This window comes from Eleginops maclovinus, chromosome 19 (assembly GCF_036324505.1).
Source record: "Eleginops maclovinus isolate JMC-PN-2008 ecotype Puerto Natales chromosome 19, JC_Emac_rtc_rv5, whole genome shotgun sequence".
Classification (NCBI taxonomy): Eukaryota; Metazoa; Chordata; class Actinopteri; order Perciformes; family Eleginopidae; genus Eleginops; species Eleginops maclovinus.
Window position 1 is genome coordinate 2,453,798 of NC_086367.1, and position 20,871 is coordinate 2,474,668.

At 42.7% G+C, this 20,871-nt stretch overlaps 1 protein-coding gene across 3 annotated transcripts in view; it reads right to left on the bottom strand.

Annotated features, from left to right (window-relative positions):
• Positions 1-309: 309 nt before the first annotated feature.
• The window catches only part of dicer1 (dicer 1, ribonuclease type III), a 37,939-nt gene continuing 17,377 nt past the window's right edge, over positions 310-20,871 (bottom strand). For 2 of the 3 annotated variants that reach the window (XM_063908915.1, XM_063908916.1), the window contains 12 exons: positions 20,211-20,364; positions 19,940-20,122; positions 19,290-19,395; positions 18,510-18,685; positions 16,942-17,644; positions 15,540-15,692; positions 14,016-14,678; positions 12,707-12,965; positions 7,575-7,843; positions 6,069-6,231; positions 5,886-5,961; positions 310-4,883 (listed from right to left, as the gene is read on the bottom strand). In XM_063908915.1, the coding sequence (XP_063764985.1) occupies positions 4,718-4,883; positions 5,886-5,961; positions 6,069-6,231; positions 7,575-7,843; positions 12,707-12,965; positions 14,016-14,678; positions 15,540-15,692; positions 16,942-17,644; positions 18,510-18,685; positions 19,290-19,395; positions 19,940-20,122; positions 20,211-20,364 (3,071 nt within the window). In that variant the 3' untranslated portion in view covers positions 310-4,717. Of the gene's footprint in view, positions 4,884-5,885; positions 5,962-6,068; positions 6,232-7,574; positions 7,844-9,838; positions 10,067-12,706; positions 12,966-14,015; positions 14,679-15,539; positions 15,693-16,941; positions 17,645-18,509; positions 18,686-19,289; positions 19,396-19,939; positions 20,123-20,210; positions 20,365-20,871 lie in introns of those variants that run through there. The other variant, XM_063908917.1, reaches the window with a different exon arrangement.

The window sequence follows — 20,871 nt, forward strand, 5'->3', positions numbered from 1 at the left end:
GTGATTTTGTGTCTTTGTGTAACAGATCGATGAAAATACTAACTATTATTAATCGTGTGCTTTAACCCAAGCAATATGAAAACTTACTTCAAAATATAAATGTGCATTTTTAGTTTACAAACAAATATTTTGGCCTGATTGTGTCAGATAAAGTTTAAGTGAGTCACCAATTTATCAAAGTAATGACCCGGGAAACACCAGTTACCATGTTTTAGCAAATTCCATAGAAATATTGCCAGTAGTTGCTGAGTCATTGTGCACGACTAAATGTTGGTTTTTCTGCTAAACACAGCACAGGAAACAAAGCAGTTGACCATACCATAACTTTTATTGTAGATATACTGGGCTACAATTATATAAAAAAAAGAAAAAATCCAAACAAACACAATTAAAGGTCTTTATGATCCATAAGGTGCAGACCGCAAACACTGCAGCACAGTTACAGTATGAGTGAGGAGTCCTGTTCATGTCCCTTACACTGAGGGCCCACAGCTCCACCCGCTATTCCCGCCCTGCTGGTGTTCTGCTGCTCCGTGACCCCCCTCAAACAGTCGGGGGGGTCTATGCTGGCTTCTATCTCCTCTCCCACTCTCATTGTTTATCAGGCATCTCTGTTCCATGCCAACACTGATCATGAGCCTTCATTAAAGGAAAAATCCACCCAAAACTCTTCTGTCAGAACATATCAGGGATCAGCTTCCTGTTCGCTGATGCATTTCCTGTGAATACCTGGCCAATATATATCCCGTCACATTGAGATACAGCACCTTTAAAAAGTGACCCCTCTCAGGACTTTCACAGTGGATGTAATAAGGATTAAGAAATATCCTTAAACCGATTTAAATCAGGAACAAATCTTTAAACAGAAAGTCTCGCTGATCCAGGACAGCCATATTCAGTTTCATAATTCTGCAGTCCCAACATATCAGCCCCTGTTTAGCTCTCAGAGATGAGTGACACGTTGTTGAGAAAGGAAGTTGTTCTTCAGGTAACCATCTATGATTTTCTACGATTTGTATTAGCTTTTAACAGAAGGGTTCTTATCATTTTGCACCAGTATGACATCCTTTCCGTGTCTGATCAGCAGCTAAGGAAACTGCCACCAGCTGGGCTGAAGAACAATCAGAGTTAAACTTTGAGGTATACTTGTGTATTTCAATTACTGCTAGTATTTTACAGCTACTCCTCTTCACTTGAGGGACACACCGAACTTCCTGTTGCAATACATTTTTTCAGAGCTGCAGAACAGAAATAGGTATGATAAATGTATTAATACAATGAACTGTATGTGACTCGATACAGAAACACAGTGTCAGATTCTGGGTCCATGTCCTGCTTCTGAGACATTTGCACTTAAACATAACAGATTAAAGAGAAGTCCAAACATTTCTATAAAGTTTGCTTTTTTTTTTAATGCTGCCTGCAGGAGTATAAGGCATGTACTGTTGCAAATTTAGAATTTGAACAATTGGACTCATTTCCCCAAAAAGTAGCTTAAATGGTTTGAGAAAGATCTCCAGTACAAAGGAATTCACAAACATGTTAAAGACTCATCATCATGGCTCAGCATTAACCAGAAGTCCAGAAGCACATTAGGGTGGATTTTTCCTTTGAGTCCCTGATAAAGGGCTGGGGGAGGTCAGTCAAACTCACACACACCACAGAAGAAACAAGGGAGAATCGCGAAGTGAATTGAACCAAGATCCCATTTATGATTGGGCCTGCCAGTTGGACTCACCAAACAGCTGTTAGAGGCAGGATACAGGAAGTATACAAGTTTAGAAATTCTCCTTACAGTGTGTTTGTCACATGATGCCCTGCAGCACCCCCCTCCTAGCCCCTTACTGTCTCTTTAAATAGCTCTGAGTAAAACCAGCATCCACGGCAGCCAAGCCTGAACCAGTTAGTCCTCCTAACATCATATATACACGTCTTCCTCACCCTCCACCTTTCACTCCCTTTCACTCTGACATGAGGTAAAGTATGGCGCCCAAGTGCAATGCTCAATTGTGCTACATATACAAAAAAACAAAATTGCCATTACGAGAAAAACGTAGTCCGTTCTGACTATCGCACTGCTCCCTCCTGAATAGAAACATGCTGCTGGATATTGATGCCAAGACGAATTATGATCCTAGTTTCCATCAGTCAGACAGAAATACAGGGCTGTGGCACCGGATGGGTGATTTCACATTCTTTTTAGTACCCCCCCCATCATCTGGGACCTACACATTAGTTTGCTGAACCCACTTATGACTGTACCAGTCTGACTTCAGCTCTTTATTCACTGATCATGGGTTCACCTGAGGAATAAGGACAGATTGCACTCTGTAACGCTTCAGAGGGTCACTGATTTAAATATAGGAACTGAAGGATTTCACAAATTTTCACAGAGAATCTCTAGTTCTTTAGTCTCTGGTTAAAATCTGTTACTCACTTTTGGATTCATCCATTTATCTATGCTGACACTGATCTGCAGCAGAGAAGGCACAGAATTGTGTTTGTTCCTATTCAAAACGTGACACACTAATTGGTGTTGAGGAACATCCACTCATGTGTTCTGTGTCTGGCGGTATAGTTATCACTGCAAAAAGACTACATTATGTTTCAGTTACTCAACAATTTTGAGGTATAAGCACCCATAGGTGTGCTTATGATCGGTAATAGCTATATACAGGGATGCAGTGATGTATTTTTGTAGGCTAATCGGAAGTTAGCATCACAGGGGCTCCTTTGACAAAAAGCAATGGGATTTTGGACTATTGCAGGGAAAAACTGATTTGTGTCAACCAAACAATTTATACTTGCATGTTTTGTTCACCAAAGACCTTATTTCAGAAATCTAACCAAAAGCACGTTAAACTTTTTTTTTAGACAAGCTAATGTGCTCAAATGCTTATTTCCAAGGTTTAGGACTCATTCCCGCACCACTCTTTTACTCAGTTAAGCAACCACACAGGCACATATAACTTGAAACTCCTTTTTATGCACAAATAAATGTTTACCCTCTGCCTATATTTTGGAGTAAATGTTAAAGAGTGCAATCTGTTTACCTCTACAGGTATTTACCTATGTGTCAATCCTCTGTTTGTTTACCCAGAATTCAAACGCAGATTTCAGCTGATTAAATGAAAAGCTAGTGAATAACGGGAAGCAAATACTCTCCCCCCCGTGTCAACCTGGAGTTTGGGGGTGGGGTGGGGATGTGGGTGATGGCGCAGATCTCCTCTGCAGCTTGCCGGCTGGCCAACGGGACAACCAAATCAAACAGATTTCCAAAATAATAAAAAGGTCAAATAAAGAGGTATTATAGTTACAGTGCAAAAAAAGATGAGAAATTCAAGCTTAATACAAAAACATAGCACCGAAAAAAAAAAGAAAATATATAAAGACAAGAAAATGCATGCAATTAACTGAGGTATTCAAGTGAAAAAAGGGCTTATTGATGAGAGGGAAAAGGACATTTAGCGAGAAGCAAAATTTGTCAGAACAGAAAACACACACGGACAAAAAAAGAAGAAAAAGGCTGGTGTCCTTCTCCGCAGGAATCCACTTCAACCTCATAGTGTCACATCTGTTTTAGCTTTGGTAGGTACGGGATGTGAGGAACACTAGTGTGTTGAAATGAGTTGGCCTTCTTCACAAAGACTGTATTTGAAAAGATTGCGAGCCTTACACGAGTATCCAATATAGAAAAGTCTGCAGCATATTGAACGTGTGATACGTCTGTCTCTTCGTGTATCAAAACTGGATGATCCTTGGAAAGACGTTAAGTGCGCAAGAATGTTCAATCCCATCCATTCTTGGTATCAAAACATGTTAAACCAAATCATCAAGGTAATGCCGTTTACATCGAGTGTTGCTCTCTCACTCTAGATACATCCGTAGATCTAGAACTTTTATAGAAGCAATCCAGTTGTCATGGTTTATACATAAACTACAAGAACATGCAACCTCAAGTGCGCTTTATAAACTACTTTAAATTACAGTAACTGGGAATGTTGGAATTCCTATCCGTCTTGCAGGATATGAGGGTGAAGCTTAGCAACTAAGGCTAAGAATATCATTCATGTATCTTATTATTTTATATATATTTATAGACTTTGCTACGTATATGATTTTGGTGTCAATGTGACCACACAATTCTCGAAGTAACAGACCCTAATGGAATAAGTGCAAAAATGATTAAGAATACCATTTCAAGACAGATTTCAGACAGAGGTGCCACCAGCGTTTAGCTCCAGTGGTATCTGTTAGCCACGTTAGCTGCTAGCGCTCTCAGAAGCGCTGTCAAACTGACTGGCACTAGTGCACAGGCTGAGGAGTTTAGCGTTCTTCTTCCTACATACTTTGATTTACACCTTTGATTGAACTATGTACAATCTAATACTACACAATAAGCATAAGCATCATATCATCGGCATAGAGGTTAACCAAACACTACACGGTGAGGAACAGACGATGCCACCTGACCTTCTTTTAAACACGCTGCTAAACGTTAATAAAGCACTGAGAGAGGGAAAGCAAAGATTGTGTTTGCGCAAAAAAAAAGAGGGAAAAAAAAGAGATCTGCTGTGAAATGGTAATGAGATCAGTCTGCTTCTTCTGCTGCGTCTCCACAGTGTTCCCCTGGCGCTCTGTTGGAAGCCGGTGTTGATTTTCTCCTCCGTTAGCGTCAGTAGCTTAGGTGCTAATGCTGGGAGCTCGGAGGTGGAGCTCAGTTGTTTGGGACCTGAGGTTGATTGGCTTTGAGGCTGCGCAGAGCTCGACGTGCCGCCGCGGACTTGGCGATGCGGTAGCTGCGGCCGACACCTTTGAACTTGCCCTTCCCCACGACCTCCACTGTCACACGCACCTTCCCGTCATACGTCCTCTCCGCAGGGCTGCAACAGAGCGAGAGGAGGGTCATTGTCTAATGGTGGCCTTCGTCTCACTTAACCTGATACTAGGACACAAATCTACTTATGTCCTGTGTTCCCTGAATGATGCATACAGTATAAGGTTTATTTCCACAGCACTTCCTCCATCAATGGTCAAACCTTTTTTGCTCAAAATAATTTATATTTTTTCTTTTATCTATGTCTAATCATTCATTTTGAGTTTGAAATGTTGAGGTTCATCAACAAAAGCTAAACAATGATTAACAAAAATTCATAAAAATGTGTGAAAATAAGCGACATATGTATTAGGTGTGATACAGGAATGTAAGTAAAGTAGTCAATACTAGTTCAGTGTGTATCCATGATTCTTGGTACCAAATGTGTAAAAAAACACCAAAAAGATCAAATATTAAATAAATCTCATTTATTCATTTTTAAGTGATTTCTGAGCATTTTCATTTAATTCCCCAGTTGGCAATAACTTTTTGCTGCATTTTTAAGCCATGGGGGAATTCTTCTCATACTTCCATCATAATGATCTAAGCAAAATGGTACTTTAAGAATGTATTTTAAATTCTAATTCATCTCTGATTTATGTCTAGAACAACTTGATACACAGGGCTAAATTGCATCATCACCACTTTTCAACACCCCTTCAAAAAGGGGGGGGACTGTTAAAGGTTAATGTTGGGATGATTATTTATATACATTTGAGAATCAAACAGGTTTGTTGTACTTGAACAGTTTCTACATTCAAACTGTAAGTTAAATAAAGTTTCACTTATATATATATTTTTTTCTTGATCAACAGGCGATCTTTTCTGGATCCAGTTTATAAAATAAGCTATAAAATGATTAATATCACACAGGAAGTTCACTATAACAATTACTTCTTACTAAAATGGCATGACCTCTCATGAATCTGTGAATGCTGCAGTGATTAGAGAAGAGAAACTCTTCATGTTCCTGGGATTCATGTATACAGTGTCGGCGCTGATCTCTCACCTGAACTTGGCAGTTTCTGGCTCCATCTCCAGCAGCTCCCTCACAGGAGAGCGTGGCACATTGGCAGAGAATTTTTCTGTTCGTGGGGGGGTGGAGAGTGAGGCATCAGAATCATCCTCACACTGATTAGCTCACTACAATTAGCTTCAAATAGAAACAACAGACCCTTCCTCTCTTCCTTACCTATGAGGGGCCTCATCATTGGATAATACACCTGCCACACCGTCTCCAGAGACATTCGGCTGTCCATGTAGATGGCTCCGGCCAGAGACTCAAAGATGTCCCCCATGGCCTTCGGGACCTCGATGTCCTCCTCCTTCTCCTCGTCTTCTTCTGAGCGCCGCAGCTGAAACACACACAGTCGTTAGCTGACAAAACCATAACACACACAATCTATGAGTAGAGCTCGCTAACAAACTGGGACAGCATCATTAGGAAAAAATAACTGACGGTTGTTCTTGACTGATTGCAATATGAAGAGGATATTTACCAAACAATGTTGTTTTATTAAGTCTGTAAATACTAGGACTTCCTTCAGCACCACAACAAATTTAAAAAATGATATTTTCACATGTTTAGTCCTTACCAAATATTGGGCTTATACATGGAAAAGCCTGTATTGCAATTTTAATAACATTTCGATTTATGTTGGCTGTATCTACCATGGCCTATCTAAATAGAAACAAATAACTTTTAAATAGACATAATCAATTAATTGGCCAAATAAATCCGTTCATTTGTTATACAGTGTAAAATGTGGTACGTTAGTTAGCTAGCAAGTTAGGTAATGGGAACACTACTTTGAAATTAGGAGCGAACAACAGGCTGTTGCAAACTTAGAAATGCATTATAATAAAAAAATAAATAAAAATACATTAATTAAAACAACTGGGATGCTCAAATGTGGTAACGGCTGGCTCCAAAAACTAGCAGAAGAAGAAATAACATCGGTGTATTTTTATTGCTGGTGAACTGAAATATCATACAATAAATGTCTGTGTATTTTCAATACCGAATAAGTTAACAATAAAAAAAAGTGTTGGAATTCCAAAACGTATCTTGCTTTGTAAATGATCAAACCCCTTGCAACCCTAAACGCGTCTGAAGTCAGTGTGAGTACAGGTTTGAAATGTATGAATGGAAGTCCAAGAGAAATATTCTTTTCTGGCATCAGTAACATAGGTTTGTCTTTGAGTTAAAGGATTTATTTGTATTTTTATTGTATTCTATAAACTACTTTTCTCTGTGTTGGAATTCAACAGACACTGGAATGGCTGCCATACATGTAGAGATAAAGATTTAAGAAACATGTGGAGTGGTCTCTTAATTTTTCGGAGCTGTCCGTCGACCTCAGCAGGAGAATGAGAGGAGATCTGGTGCTAAGATAGCTATTTCCACACAAATCAAATCCAACTGCGTTTTCTCTTTAGTGCTCAAATCATGGGAATATGAAACAGATTCATGGAAGCTGACAGCCTTGTTATTCAGGAAGATTTTTTGGAATACGGACGCTTATTTAAGTGGGGAAAAAACTACATAAGCATGGAATACGGAGGCTTGAGACTTTCTGTTTTGCTAAAGCGTATAGTTAGGGCTGGCTCGGGCTTATCTTGCACCTTGTTATGCTGTTTTAGGCGTCGACTGTCGTGGCTACAGATCTGATGTGCGCTGTGTTTTTGCTCGACTCACCTCGGAGTCCATGCCTTGCATCTCGTTCTTCTCCAGCTGGAACTGCACAAAGTCGTCGATGACGTGGAAAAGCTCGGGCGAGATGGCCTTGAAGTACTTGTGGTAGTCGTACTTGACGGCCAGAGAGGCAAAGATGGTGTTGTTGACGAGTGCTGAGCGCAGGTCGGTCAGCACGCCCGGAGAGTGCTGCCGGGGGTCTTCATAAAGGTGCTTTGTAATGAGGTAGTCTAAAATTGCATCGCCGAGGAACTCCAGTCGCTGGTAACAATCTGAAGAGGAAGGACAGACAGTCAGACACAGGGGCAGGGACACGGAGCACGTTCAAGCTCTAGCTATTAATGATAAATGACTAACTTAATCTGAAAGGTGTACTAACCATCAGGAAATTATTCTAACTGCTTGTGCTTTTAGCTGGTTTCAAACTAATGATGATCTGGGATGAATTGAAAATAACTGAAGTACTAAAGGTCCCTTATTATGCTTTTTCCGGTTATAACCCGTCCTTGAGTGTGTTATGTAGCTTTTTCTGCATGTAAACGGTCTGCAAAGTCACAAACCCTCATAGTACACCCTGTAGCGAGTAAAACTCTAAAGCAGAAAAGTCTATGCTGCCCTCCCACGCCTCGTTGGGGATTTTTCTTTTTCCATTTTTTATTCCGGGCTATTGACGTCACTAAATCTGGAGACCAATTGGCAAGTAGGCACGCCCATTGCTATTGACCAACAGGAACACCCTCTGCCAACCGACCATTTACTGTTGGGAGGCTGAAATGTCAAAGGAAGTACTGTGGCCTGAAATGTGAAAGGAAATGTCATGTTTGCCTTACCGAAGGCAGTACCACGAAAAAGTCAGTGGTTGAAATGTATTTTTAACATTGTTCCTTCAACGGTTCAAAGTACGGTACTGTGTGCCCGGCATTTCACGGACGACAGCTTGAAAACCTTGCACAGGTTGATATGCAAAGCGTGCAGTACTGAAGGACGAGGCTGTTCCTACTCTGTTTCAGTTCTAACATTACATCTGAAATGTAAGAGCGATACAAAATAAAAACGCTCCACTGTGAAACCGCCTGCTCCAGTCTACTTTGGGACGGTGGATCAGGCCCATCACGTTGGTCTGTGTCATTTTCAGGATCGGACTCCGGTTCAAACATATATGGCTGTACCGCCGTCATTGTACATAAACTGATGCTCAGCTGTAACGGGAAGGCTGGGAAGGCACTCTGTTAGACAGGGGCGGAGCCTCTCTGGTTGTTGGCTAATCAGAACAGAGTGGGCTCATAGGGAGGGGGGGGGGGCGCAAGAGCTCCGACAAGGCGTTAGGACAGAAAGTGATGAGAGATACTATACAGCAGGCATCACCAAATGGCGGACCCGGTGACGGTTCTGCCCGGACCCGTTAAAATTCTAATATTAATAAAAAGATAAATGATTTGCGCATGTGCAGCTAATCAAGTTAATACAACAGGAGCGTCATCCATAACCAAGCCAATCAAATCGATTGCTTACCTTTCAGCACCAGAGAATAGCGAGAGAGAGGAGATGAGAGAAAAAGTGAGAAAAGCAGATGGTGAAAACCGACCTTTTAAAGATGAATGGACGGACCAATACATGTTCGTTCTGCCTGCAGCCAGTTCTAAACCTTTGTGTCTCATATGCTGTGAAACTGTGGCGTTCATAAAAAGTTAAGCATCACTGTGAGACCGAACAGGAGTTGTTTGAGGAAAGGTACCCGCAGAAGTCCGCAGTGAGGGCGAGTAAAATTATCGAACTCAAAGCACAGTACGACAGGTCTACCCGTGTCCTCACGCATGCATTTCCACGCCAGGAACGTGCAAATGAGTGTTCATTAAAGATTGCGTGGACTTTGGCGCAACACAAGAAAGCATTCTGCGATGGCACAGTTGTGAAGGAGTGCTTAAATGCGGCTGCAGAGACTTTACTTGACGGTAAACAAAAAGACGAAAAAATTAAGCAAATCCCATTGTCAGCTTCAACAACAGCAGAACATCTGAACTATTAGCAGAGGATGTACTGGCATAGCTTGATGCGGCTGTTCAGAAGGCAGTATCCATATCCTTAGCCATTGATGAGTCCACAGATGTAACGGATAATGCCCAGCTTTTGGTGTATGTGAGATTTCGTCACAAAGAGAAGACCTGTTGGGTTTAATGCCACTTGAGACACACACAAGAGGAGAGGATATATATGAGGGGATGAAGGAGATACTCACAAAAAGAAAGATTAATCTGAAGCAAGTAGTCTCAGTCACCACAGATGGTGCTCCTGCCATGGGTGGGAGAGAGAAGGGGGCTGTGGCACGGATGAAACAAGACAACCCTGATCTCATAGCCTACCACTGTATCATCCATCAGACTGTTCTCTGTGCCATTCTGTCTGAAGGGTTTGCTGAAGTAATGAACACCATGATGAAACTCATCAACTTCCTCAGGGCATCCTCATCCCATCAGCATCGACTGCTGAGAGAATTTCTGAAAGAAATGGAGGCAGATGCAAATGACCTACTACTCCACAACAACGTGAGATGGCTGAGCAAAGGGAATGCACTGGGATGCTTCTGGTCCATCCGAAAGGAAATAGCTGCTTTCTAACAGCAGCTCAAGAGTCAAAAAGCAACACCGTTTGCAAACTTTTTGCAAGATAAGCACAAGATGGATGTAGTGGCTTTTTTTGGTGGACATCACAGGTCACCTTAATGAGCTCAATTTAAAGCTGCAGGGTCAGAAAAATTATGTGTGTGACTTGATGAAAACTATCCGCTCCTTCCAGATGAAGCTGGACATTTTCAAAGAGAGGAGGAGGAGAGTGTTTGCACTTCAAACAAATGCGGGAACAAATTCAGGGTGAGAGAGACATTTCCCCTTATGTCGGCTTCATAAACAAGCTGATTGGAAACTTCTGTCAACGATTTGACAGCTTCAACCTTGGACACCAGCTCCTCCTGCTAATCGAGAATCCATTCCTTATCAGAGAAATCAGAGAATTTTCAAAGTAGGTGAAACAGACCTTCAAGTGGGCACATCCAGGATCTTTACAGTTAGAGCTCACTGATCTGCAAGCAGATTTTGCTCTTAGAGAGCATTTTCAAACAACTGACTGCTATTTTCTGGTTATAGATTGTGACTGAAACGATGTTCCCTGGCCTAACCAAAGTAGCACTATACACCTTAACCATGTTTGGGTCAACTTACAGCTGTGAGACAGCTTTCTCTACGATGAACATTATTAAAACAAAGTACCGTTCCAGGCTCACCAATGAGCATCTCCACAGGAGCATGAGAATGGCACTAACCCCATTCAAGCCAAGATTCAAACTGCTGGCCGGACCGTTACATGCCCATTTCTCTCACTAGGAAAGGAAGTTGGAAAGGGAGGAAGGAGAGGAGGAAAGGAGAGAGGAGAAAGGGAGCTGCTCAAAGCTCTGCACTTTTCTTTTATTCAGTAAATTCTGCCCTGTTCTATTTTACTTGAAATGTAGGCATTAGCCTAAGTTCCTGTGTTATTTTATTTGAAATGTAGTTAATGCATGTTTAAAAAAGGTGGTGCCCTTGAGCAAGGCACCGGACACCTCCAATCCCCCCCTCCCCATTGCTCCCCGGGCGCTGCACGATAGCTGCCCACTGCTCCTAGTACTAGGGTGGGTTAAATGCAGAGGACCAATTTCACTGTGTGTTCTCTGCTGTGTGCATGTATGTGACTAATAAAGAGGGGTTCATCCTCCGATTCTATCTATCTGTTACTTGAAATGTAGTAAAGACAACTACAGTGTTGTTTTCCATTCAAGTGCCATACAAGTTCAGACTTATCGGTATGTTAAAAGTATATTACTTTGAAAACACTGGAAATGTAACAATAAATGATATGGAAATGTCCGTACGTTGTTGATTTTATTTACATCAGAGTACACTATTTCGAGTGACTATATAAGATTCAGACCTTTGCTGGGAGGAAATTTTAGTAACTGGACCTCTTTGAATTTTAATTGAATACCCCTGCTATACAGAGATGCTGTAGGAGAAAAGGATTTTGGAACATTCAACAATGTAAATCTATTTTAGTACACCTCAACAATGGAATTATGATCAGTAAAAATGGCCACAATATGGGACCTTTAAATGTCTTTGTTCAGAAGGATTTTTGTTTTGTACTGATAAGATCAAATTCAATTTCAAAAGCTTTATGGTCATATCACATCCACAACTATGGTGTAGTTATGTAATGAATGAAAGACCTTGGTTGCAGGTTCCTCAGTGCAGTACAAGACATATAAAATGCTATAAAACATCTGTAGCACTGTCCAATCAAAAGGAAGCACCATCACACACTGGAACATGATCAAAGTAACAGTTCCAGAACGCCAAAGGACAGTTTTATTCTCATGTGCACAAATGAGTTGTACTCATGCTGAACTAACAGATACAACTTGTGGATTTAAGTTATTTTCATTAAAGTTAAACTCAACTGTATATACAGTATATTCTTTTTTACTCTCTAAAGCCGGTTTATTCCAGGTTATACTCTTAATCTCTAATGATGCCTTGTTTTGATTTATGATGCCGCAACAAAAACATTTCCAGTTGGGATTAATGAAGTACCTCTTATCTTATCTAAAACATTAATGTTTCTATTTCTCTAGAAGAGATGCTGATGATTGTAAGAAGGTTGTTTCTATCTGTAGAACATGGTAAATACAGCCTAAGCAAAAAACCCAGTACATTTGATTTACTTTAAATCCTATGAGGAGTTTCCACCATGAACATTCCTGGAACTTTGGAACCCTAGATGAGTTGACCATATCCAGTAATACCAATGTTTTTTCATTCATTTCAGTTCCAGCAGTCACTTTTTCCATGCAAATAGAATATTTATTTGAACTAGCCTCTGTAGGGCTACCTACTTTTATTTGGAAATGTCCAATGAATAAACCAATTGAATGTCATTTAATCTAAATGAACAGTCAGATCTCAGTGTCTCAACAGCATAGTTTTTATCATTTATAAATAACTGATACTTAATCCACCTGTACTTCTGATTCCCGACCATGGTTCTGACCTGTACCGCTAACACTACAGCGGTTCTGACCTGTGACGCTACCGGTGAGCGGTTCTGACCTGTGATGGTGTTGTAATGGTAGGAAGCGTGTGTGAAGGCCTGCAGCAGGTAGGTCTTGTTCTGAAATGTGTAGTTGATCTTTCTTTCAAAGTTCTCGAAGCCGGAGATGAGGTGGTTGAGCGTTCCGTCGGCGTCGGGATGATGGTCCAGCCGGGAGCGGGGGGGGATCTTCAACCAGCCGTAGTTCAGGTCCAAGGTGTTGATCTGACCGCTCGGCACCACACCACCCGTCAGAGCCCCCCTCTCCAATGGCAACACCTGTCAGCATCAAAAACATCTCTTGGTGTCTGCGCCTCGAGGACCAGATAAACATTTGGATCATCCTATCACCGGGGCCAGACGTGTTGAGCGTGTCGGTCTGACCAATTTAAATCTCTCTGGTCATAATGCCAGGGAAAACAGTTTCCCCTAAGCAGAATTTCAAGAGTATTGAATCAGTCTCAGAACACTTAAACTAAAATGTGTCTTGGTTAGTTTACAGGTAGTACTATTCTGTTTTATTACAAAATGTAGGCCTTGCACTCAGGGACATTCTTTGTGAGTTCTGGTTAAGGCTTGTGTAATATAAATGCACAAATCTTTTGACTTGTACTATTTGCAATAGGCTACTATGAAAATTACATTTGTTATATAGCCTTCCTATCAGTTTTAAAGCTGATTAATAAACACAGAACATGTCTTGGATGTTAAAATATTTCTCCTTGCACACATGTTTTGGACATATCGTGGCCTAGAAATGTACTAGAAGGACCGTTTCAATACTCTGTCTGTTATCCTTGATCAAAAGCTAGACCCCCTTCAGTTGCACTCTGGAGGGGATGATACACCCCTGACTCTAACCAACGGCTCGCACACTGTCCTTTGCCTCCCTGCTGGCCAGGCGAGGGATACTTCTCAGGTGGAAAGATGCTGTCCTGCCCACCCACGCTCAGTGGCTAACTGACCTGATGTCTTACACTAGAAAAAAAACCGCTACTCAGTCTGTGGCTCAAGTACTAAGTTCAATAAGGTATGGGGACCATTCCTAAAACACCTTAAGAAGCTGAAGTCATGATGATGGTGTACTACTTCTGACTGTACTGTCTGTATTATAATTTAAACAATTTGTATTATTGTTATTAACATTGCTACTATTATTTGTATGTATTTTATTTTTGTTTCCTTTTCTATTACTCCATTTTACTCCAGAAATGTCCTATATCCTTGCACATGTTGTTCAGGTCTGTTTGGGACTCGGGAAGAGAAAAGGGAAGGGATACATGTGTAAATGTGTAACGTGTTTATGTAACATATATATTTCTGGCTCACCTTGAGGCCCAGAGAGCAGAGAAACATCTGTGCGGCTCTCTCTCCACAACTGGTGAGGTAGCAGCCCAGCAGAGCCTCCACACAGTCGGCGATGCTCTTGTCAGCAATGCACTGCTCCGTGTGCAGGTCGTACGAGATAGACTGCTTGCCCAGCTCCGCCCCGCAGTTCTCCTCCGACGGGTTCCAGAAGCCTACCACGAAGTCATCCTCTTCCCCCGCCTTGCTGGGGTCCAGGTAGCACATGGCGTCCCACGAGCTGTAGTCAAACTCCTCGGCTGAGGGCCCGCTGGGTGCCGGCTCAGGGGGGTAGTGGGCGGCGGTGGGATGGAGCGGCTTCTTCGGGGGCTTCCACTCGTATGGGGACTCCACTGTTGGGGAGGAAGCCGAAGCCGTGGCCGGGGTGATGGAGGGGGGGAAGCTGCTCAGAGAGATCTTCTTGCCAAACGCCCCCGACCCTAACAGCATGTTGTCGATGAACTTGATGTGCTCCTTGTAGTACTCCAGGTCGTCCTCCATGTTCACCTCGTCCTTCGGCTCTTCCTTCAGGATCAGCCCCTCCCCCTCCTCCTCCTCCTCCTCCACCTCCTCACACTCCTCAGCCTCCTCATCGTCCTCGTCGAAGTCAGTTCCAGACTGCCCGTTAGCCAGGAGCTCCTCTTTGACCTGATGATTGATGCCGGCAGGAACAGAAGCAGAGTTGAAAGGACATTAAGGAAGGAAAACAACTAGTAGCAAGTATTCATGTAAAAACCTGCCTTAAAAGTCATTCTTTGTTATTCAAACGAAGCTTAAGCAGACCTTTGCAGTGTGTGAGGAACTGCATTGAGTCAGAACATGTTTTCTCTTTGCTCCTGTTTAGGAATGCTCCTTCACAGAAGCAACAGTACAAAAGAAAAACTGAAATGATTCCATACAAATGTGAATCTAGAAAAGAAAACATAAATAAAAAGTATCTTATTTTAAATATGATTTTAAGCTTCAGGTAAAAAAACAAAAATATTTGATTGTTTTATCAAATACTCAAGATGATTACGGATGTTATGTCCGTCCAATATCTGTGATCTCGCTGTTTGTTGCTGTGAGTTGGAATGTATTCCTTCACCCTTCTCATGATTTGTTGCCAGACAAGAGGGGAAGCCTGTCATCTAGTGGCCGGACCGCATCATAAACCTCACAACATCCATCACATTGCATACTCTAAATGTCCAACTCTTACATTTTTAAAGATAAACACACACTCCCTGGGTTGATGAACAATTTTTCAGTGCTCTAAATTATTGTTTATTTATAACTTGAGTCAGTTGAAGGAGTGGACTATGCTAGTACTGGGAGATAGAGGAAAATAGCTGTATTGTCTGTTTACTGTTAAATAAATGCTATATGTTAACTGAAAAGGTGTTCCTATTGTTGTATTCCTCTACTCTTCCAGAAAAGAACCCTAGCTAATCCCCAAAGATCATTTGTATTTTAAAGAAGAATAAAGCAGTGCAGTGTAAGGTATAAAGAAAGAGAGAGTGCACTGACCTCCTCTGAGTCCAGTATGTCTGTGATGCTCTTGTCCTGGTTCACCACGTATCCGGGGGGCAGCCAGTTGACGGGGGGGTCGAAGATGGACACCACCATCCTGCTGGGGAGCCCCTTCTTCTTCCCCAGGCGGTACAGGTTACAGTTGCTCACCTGGACGGGCATGTAACAGGGTAAAGATAAAACACTGACAGCATGCTACACGTTTCAAGGAATAGTAAAGTCAGGTCTGTAAGGACGTTCACATATGTCGGTTAGAAAAGCTGAATCACAGTCACCTACAAGGATTGACTACAAAACACCACAAAAAGGGGATAATGTTGTTCAACTTGACCACATGTTGAAAAATGTTCAAGGTACTTTATCTTGTCTTGTTTACATTTGTGTTTAAAGATATGTAAAACTGTTGAACGGTGATCTACTAGATCAGGGGTAACCAACAGGTCGATCGCGATCGACTGGTCGATCTTCAAAGCCTTCACTGTCGATCCCTAGCATTTTCACATTTAAAAAAAATAATAAAAATGTTCATGCTCTGGTTGGTTGGTTGTTTTAACAACAACAATTGCATGCAGCTAACGGACATCTTGAGAAAGTAGTAACTTTAAACTGTGCCAAGTTCTGCCAACCTTAACAGTTAATATCGATATGGCTGAGGGTCCGGCAAAAAATAAATCAAAAACGTATTATTTCCACCCGGAATGGGAGCATGAATTTCTTTTCACATCAGCAAAAGAGAAGACTATATGCCTCATATGCCAACAGGCGGTAGCCTTGCCAAAACGTGGCAACCTGGAACGCCATCATGCTAGCACCCATGCTAAATTCAAAGACTCATATCCACTCAACAGCGCATTACGATCAAAAAGAATTGATGAACTGAAAAGAGGACTAAAAGCACAGCTGTCGCTTTTCATCCCGCCTACAGCAAAGAGCAAGGCAGCTACAGAAACGTCCTTCCGAGTTTGCCACATTTTGGCTAAGCACAAAAAAACATTTACGGATGGTGAGTTGATCAAAGAAGCAATGAGCGTTACAGCTGACGTCTTGTTTGCTGATTTTAAAAACAAAGAGGACATAAAAGCAAGGATAAGAAGTGTACCACTTGGTGCACCACCTGTAGCCAGACGAGTCGAGTCATTGTCCGAAGATGTATCCCAGCAAGTATTAAAACACTTATCTTTCTCTGAATACTTTTCAATTCAATTTGATGACTCTATTTGTACGTAGTTTGTTTCATAAAATGTGCAAGATAAAAAATTATACCAAATTATAACAAAGAGAAACGTTTGTTTACAACTTCCTCCCAAGCGTCCCGCGCCCCCCTGCAGTACCAACACACCCACTAGGGGGTCCCGCCCCCCCACGTTGGGAACCACTGCTGTATCGTATAGTGACTGACCTTCTTGCTGCGCATGTAGCTGAGGCGGCCCTCGTGAGCGTCGGGGTAGGTGCAGAACAGGTACGTGGTGATGGCGTGTTTGAGGAAAGAGTCTCCAAGCATCTCCAGGCGCTCCAGGTTGAAGCCGTCGCTGGCGTTGGAGAGGGTCAGCGCCTGCAGGATGAGACCAGGGTTGGGCCCCAGGCTTTTGGGGGATTCTCCTGCCGGGGCTCCGTACTGATCAGAAGGTGCTGCGGGACCCGGTGGGCAGCAGACTGAGGTAGCTGTATTCGAGGCCCTCCCTGTTGTACATTCGTCACTGGGCTGCGGAGGACTGGAACTGGGCGTCTTGGAGCTGGGAGGGCGGGGCTGCACAGGAAGTGAGGTAGTGCTTTGTATTGATTCAGGACTCTGCGGCAAAGGGGAGCGGGGCCGGGAGCGCTGGCAGTCGTCCTGTTGGTGAAGGTGCTCGTCTTCATCGCAGTCGGTGGCGAGGGCAGTGCCGTTGGTTAGGGTCACCATGCAGGGCGCTGATTCGGGCTCAGGGGGGACTGAACTGCTGGGATGCGTTAGGGAGCTAGGGTCAGGGGTTTCAGTCTCTTGGTGCCCACAGGAACCCTCATCATCATCATCATCATCATCATCATCACTGCAGGAGTCGGGGCAGGAGATGAACGTCTTGCTGTCGATGGACCGCTTCCAGCCAAAGTCCAGGTTCGGATACCTGCAACATAAACACACTCCATGAATGAATATTTGGAAACAGGGTTTGATCAATATCTGAAGAGGCTCAAACATCGCAGTTCTAAAACATATCATTTCTCATGCATCTTATCAGCGATGACAGTCTCCTCCCGTCATCAACAATAGATAATAAAAAACAAAACATCAGAGCTCTACAGTTCCTCATATTCTTAAAGAATCGATAAAAAGTGTATGTGTGTAAACCAACACTGTCCATGGCATGAGAAATAAAGTTGTTGCTTAATTTATGTCACATGAACTTAATTTGAGTCTGGATAGAGAAGCTACAATGGTAGCTTAGCCTAGCCATGATAGAACCAATCTCCATTAGGAAATGGCATTTTTAAAGTGTTTGGCTTGTTGTCATGGGGGCAGACACTGACAAACATGTTCATTATGTTTTTTTTAACAATATGGACTCTGAAATGTATATAAAACAGTTACCTGTTACCTTGTATCCTAGTGTGACTCTTTACGGTTTTTCTTTCTCAATCCGTTGCTGCATAAACTACTGAATGTCCCACAGGGATAATAAAGGTACATCTTATCTTATCTCTTATCTTAATTGGTTCAGCCCACTTTTGACTTGCTAGAGACAGTGAGTACATTATTTTGGCCATGGATGAGACGCGTTGGTATCTAGTTATCAACATAAGGAGATAAGCCTTTCCTCCAGTGAAAACCAGCTGTGCGTCTGCTCCAAACGTACCCTTACAGATTCAGCAGCACTCTAACCCTGAGACTCAGCAGGATGTTCTGTGTTTGAGTGCTAAAGTAACTGACATTGTCTCGCTGTTGTGAAACACTGATCCTGTGTACATGTGGTTCAGTGGGTAAAACCAGACCTGAAGTCGGGGGGGAGGGTCTGAGCCCCCACTCCAGCCTCACTGGCGGTCTGGGCTCGGAGCTCCTCTGCAGTCAGCAGGCAGTGGAGGCGGTACAGGATGCTGGGCAGACACACTGCTTTCCTCCACAGGGAGGCGGGGATGGGGTGGATGGCACACAGCTCTGGGACCAGGATCTGACAAACACAATGCAATGTTACTCTGCTGCAGAGCAGGGGGGGGGGAGCTCAAACTCATTCCACCAGTGACACATGTCTTATATCTGAGAACGACACCAGGACGTCATGGGCTCCTGGATCATTTTCATTGCAGATACATTCGAGTCATGATCTATCCAAATTCAAGAGCTTCTGTTTCAAAATTTAAATGATGAAAATGGAGAAAAAATGTAATAAAAATGTAATCAGGCACTGAGACAATAGTTCCTCAGCAGCAACCTGTTTCAACTCTGCAGTTAAGCATTCAATATAAAACCATTGTAGTAAACATGCAGGGAATACACAGAGAATGTAGTACAATGTGCATATTTTAACTTGTACTTCCCTGATTTATATAATTATCTTTATTCTGTTTTATTTTTGATTTCATTGGAAATATTACCTACTATTTTCAATCAATTTTTAAAGTTTTATTTGATCTTTTCTCAGTTCTTGGTGCTGGCCAGGCAGATTGTTGGTGCCTGAGTTTTGCCTCCTGTCCCTACAGGAGGCCGGCACTGGTACTAAAAATGTGGCATCAACGTGGCATCACTGAAATGAGTGGGGGGCTGTATTTTGTTACCTGTTTGTTCTGCAGACTCTCCCATTTAGCCTTCCTCTTCTCTGCGCTGCTGAGCGGCAGGGCTTTGCCTTTCTGGTTCAGGTGCCGAGGGGTTAACAGGTTCAGTCTGAGAGCAGAGGAAACAAGAGACTCCACTTTTTACCTGTTCAAACAATTGTCATGTACAGAGTTCAGTCTGGGACTATAAATCACTTTGCTTTAAATGGGGTTTTGCCAAATGAAAATATTGTATCAAAATATTTGGAAAATCTCTTTAACAGAGAACTCCACATTTATAAAAAAGTGAGCTTTTTTTATTCCTGGCATTCTGACCCTAATTACACACAGTGCAACGGGACTGGATTAGTTCAGTCGTGTCTGAGATTCTGGTGTTAAGATAGTAGCAAGTAATGTATCCAGCAGCAGATGCCTGTAAGATCACTACTTACAACCCCACATCTTTCACTGTTTTAACTTGTACACTGTGGTCCCGACCAAAGCTGCCTTAACTGACATCATTTGAGGCCATTTATCAGACTGCGCACAGCTCTCTTTGTGCCAAAAGGCTTTATATTACTTTATCACAAATTCTTTAGACTTTTCAAACATCTTGAAACGCTTGGATGTGAAAATGTGTGTTCTCCTCCAAGACATTGAGCCTGTGCTGCTACCTCGAGGAGGTGTGGTCCACATCGAGGAGCGGCTGGTTCAGGTTGGACAGGTCCAGGTTGTACTTGGTTTTGTAGTACTCAGCAAACGTCTCGTACTCTGGAGAGGGGAACTTGCTGAGCGGCGTCAGGTCCGTGTACACGTCGGCGACGTAGAAGCGATGAGGCTGGTCAAAGTTACGATACCTGGGGGGTGGGGGGGGAGTCATTGTTTGCGCTCAGACATCATAAGCATAGTGGAAGTGGTTTGTGGGTTCACGTGGTGCAGTGGTACCGTGGAATGATGACAGCATCCTGGTAGTCCTCCAGCTTGAAGCTGAAGGGGTTCTGCTTGGTGTACTGAGTGGTAGGAATGCCGGTCCGGGCCTCAGACCTCTCGATATCCTCCATGAAGGAGAAGTCCATGTCTAGTGTGTTGGAGTCCTCAACTGAAGGAGCAGAGAGAAGATGGTTTAAGGAAACAAATAAACACCACACCATGAAGGTATAAACAGAACCCGTTTATCCCAATGACAGTTGCTCAGTGGCACTGGAAGTCAAAATGGGCCAACTGTGGAGAACAAAAACATCAGATCTTCTCTGGATCTGAGCCCATAGAGCATGCGCACTAGCATTAATGTAAGCCCCGCCTCCAATGTGCTCGGTCACAGCAGCGTATTGGCCAGTCTCGGCTCAGTCAGATTGGTAGAGGAAGAATATCTTTGGATTCAGCTTTTAGAGAATATTTCAACTTCTAGGACCTGATGATTTATGGGCATGTGATGTGCTGAACAAAATGAAACCCAATCTGTTCGGGACAACCATATAAACCATCCTTTTGTACAGCTCCAGGACATGGACCTTCTGTAGCAACACCCCATGCACGGTTCATGATCTATGCTGGAAGAATCACCTGAACCTACAGCAGACAGTCTTTGTGAGTGTCTTATTCAACA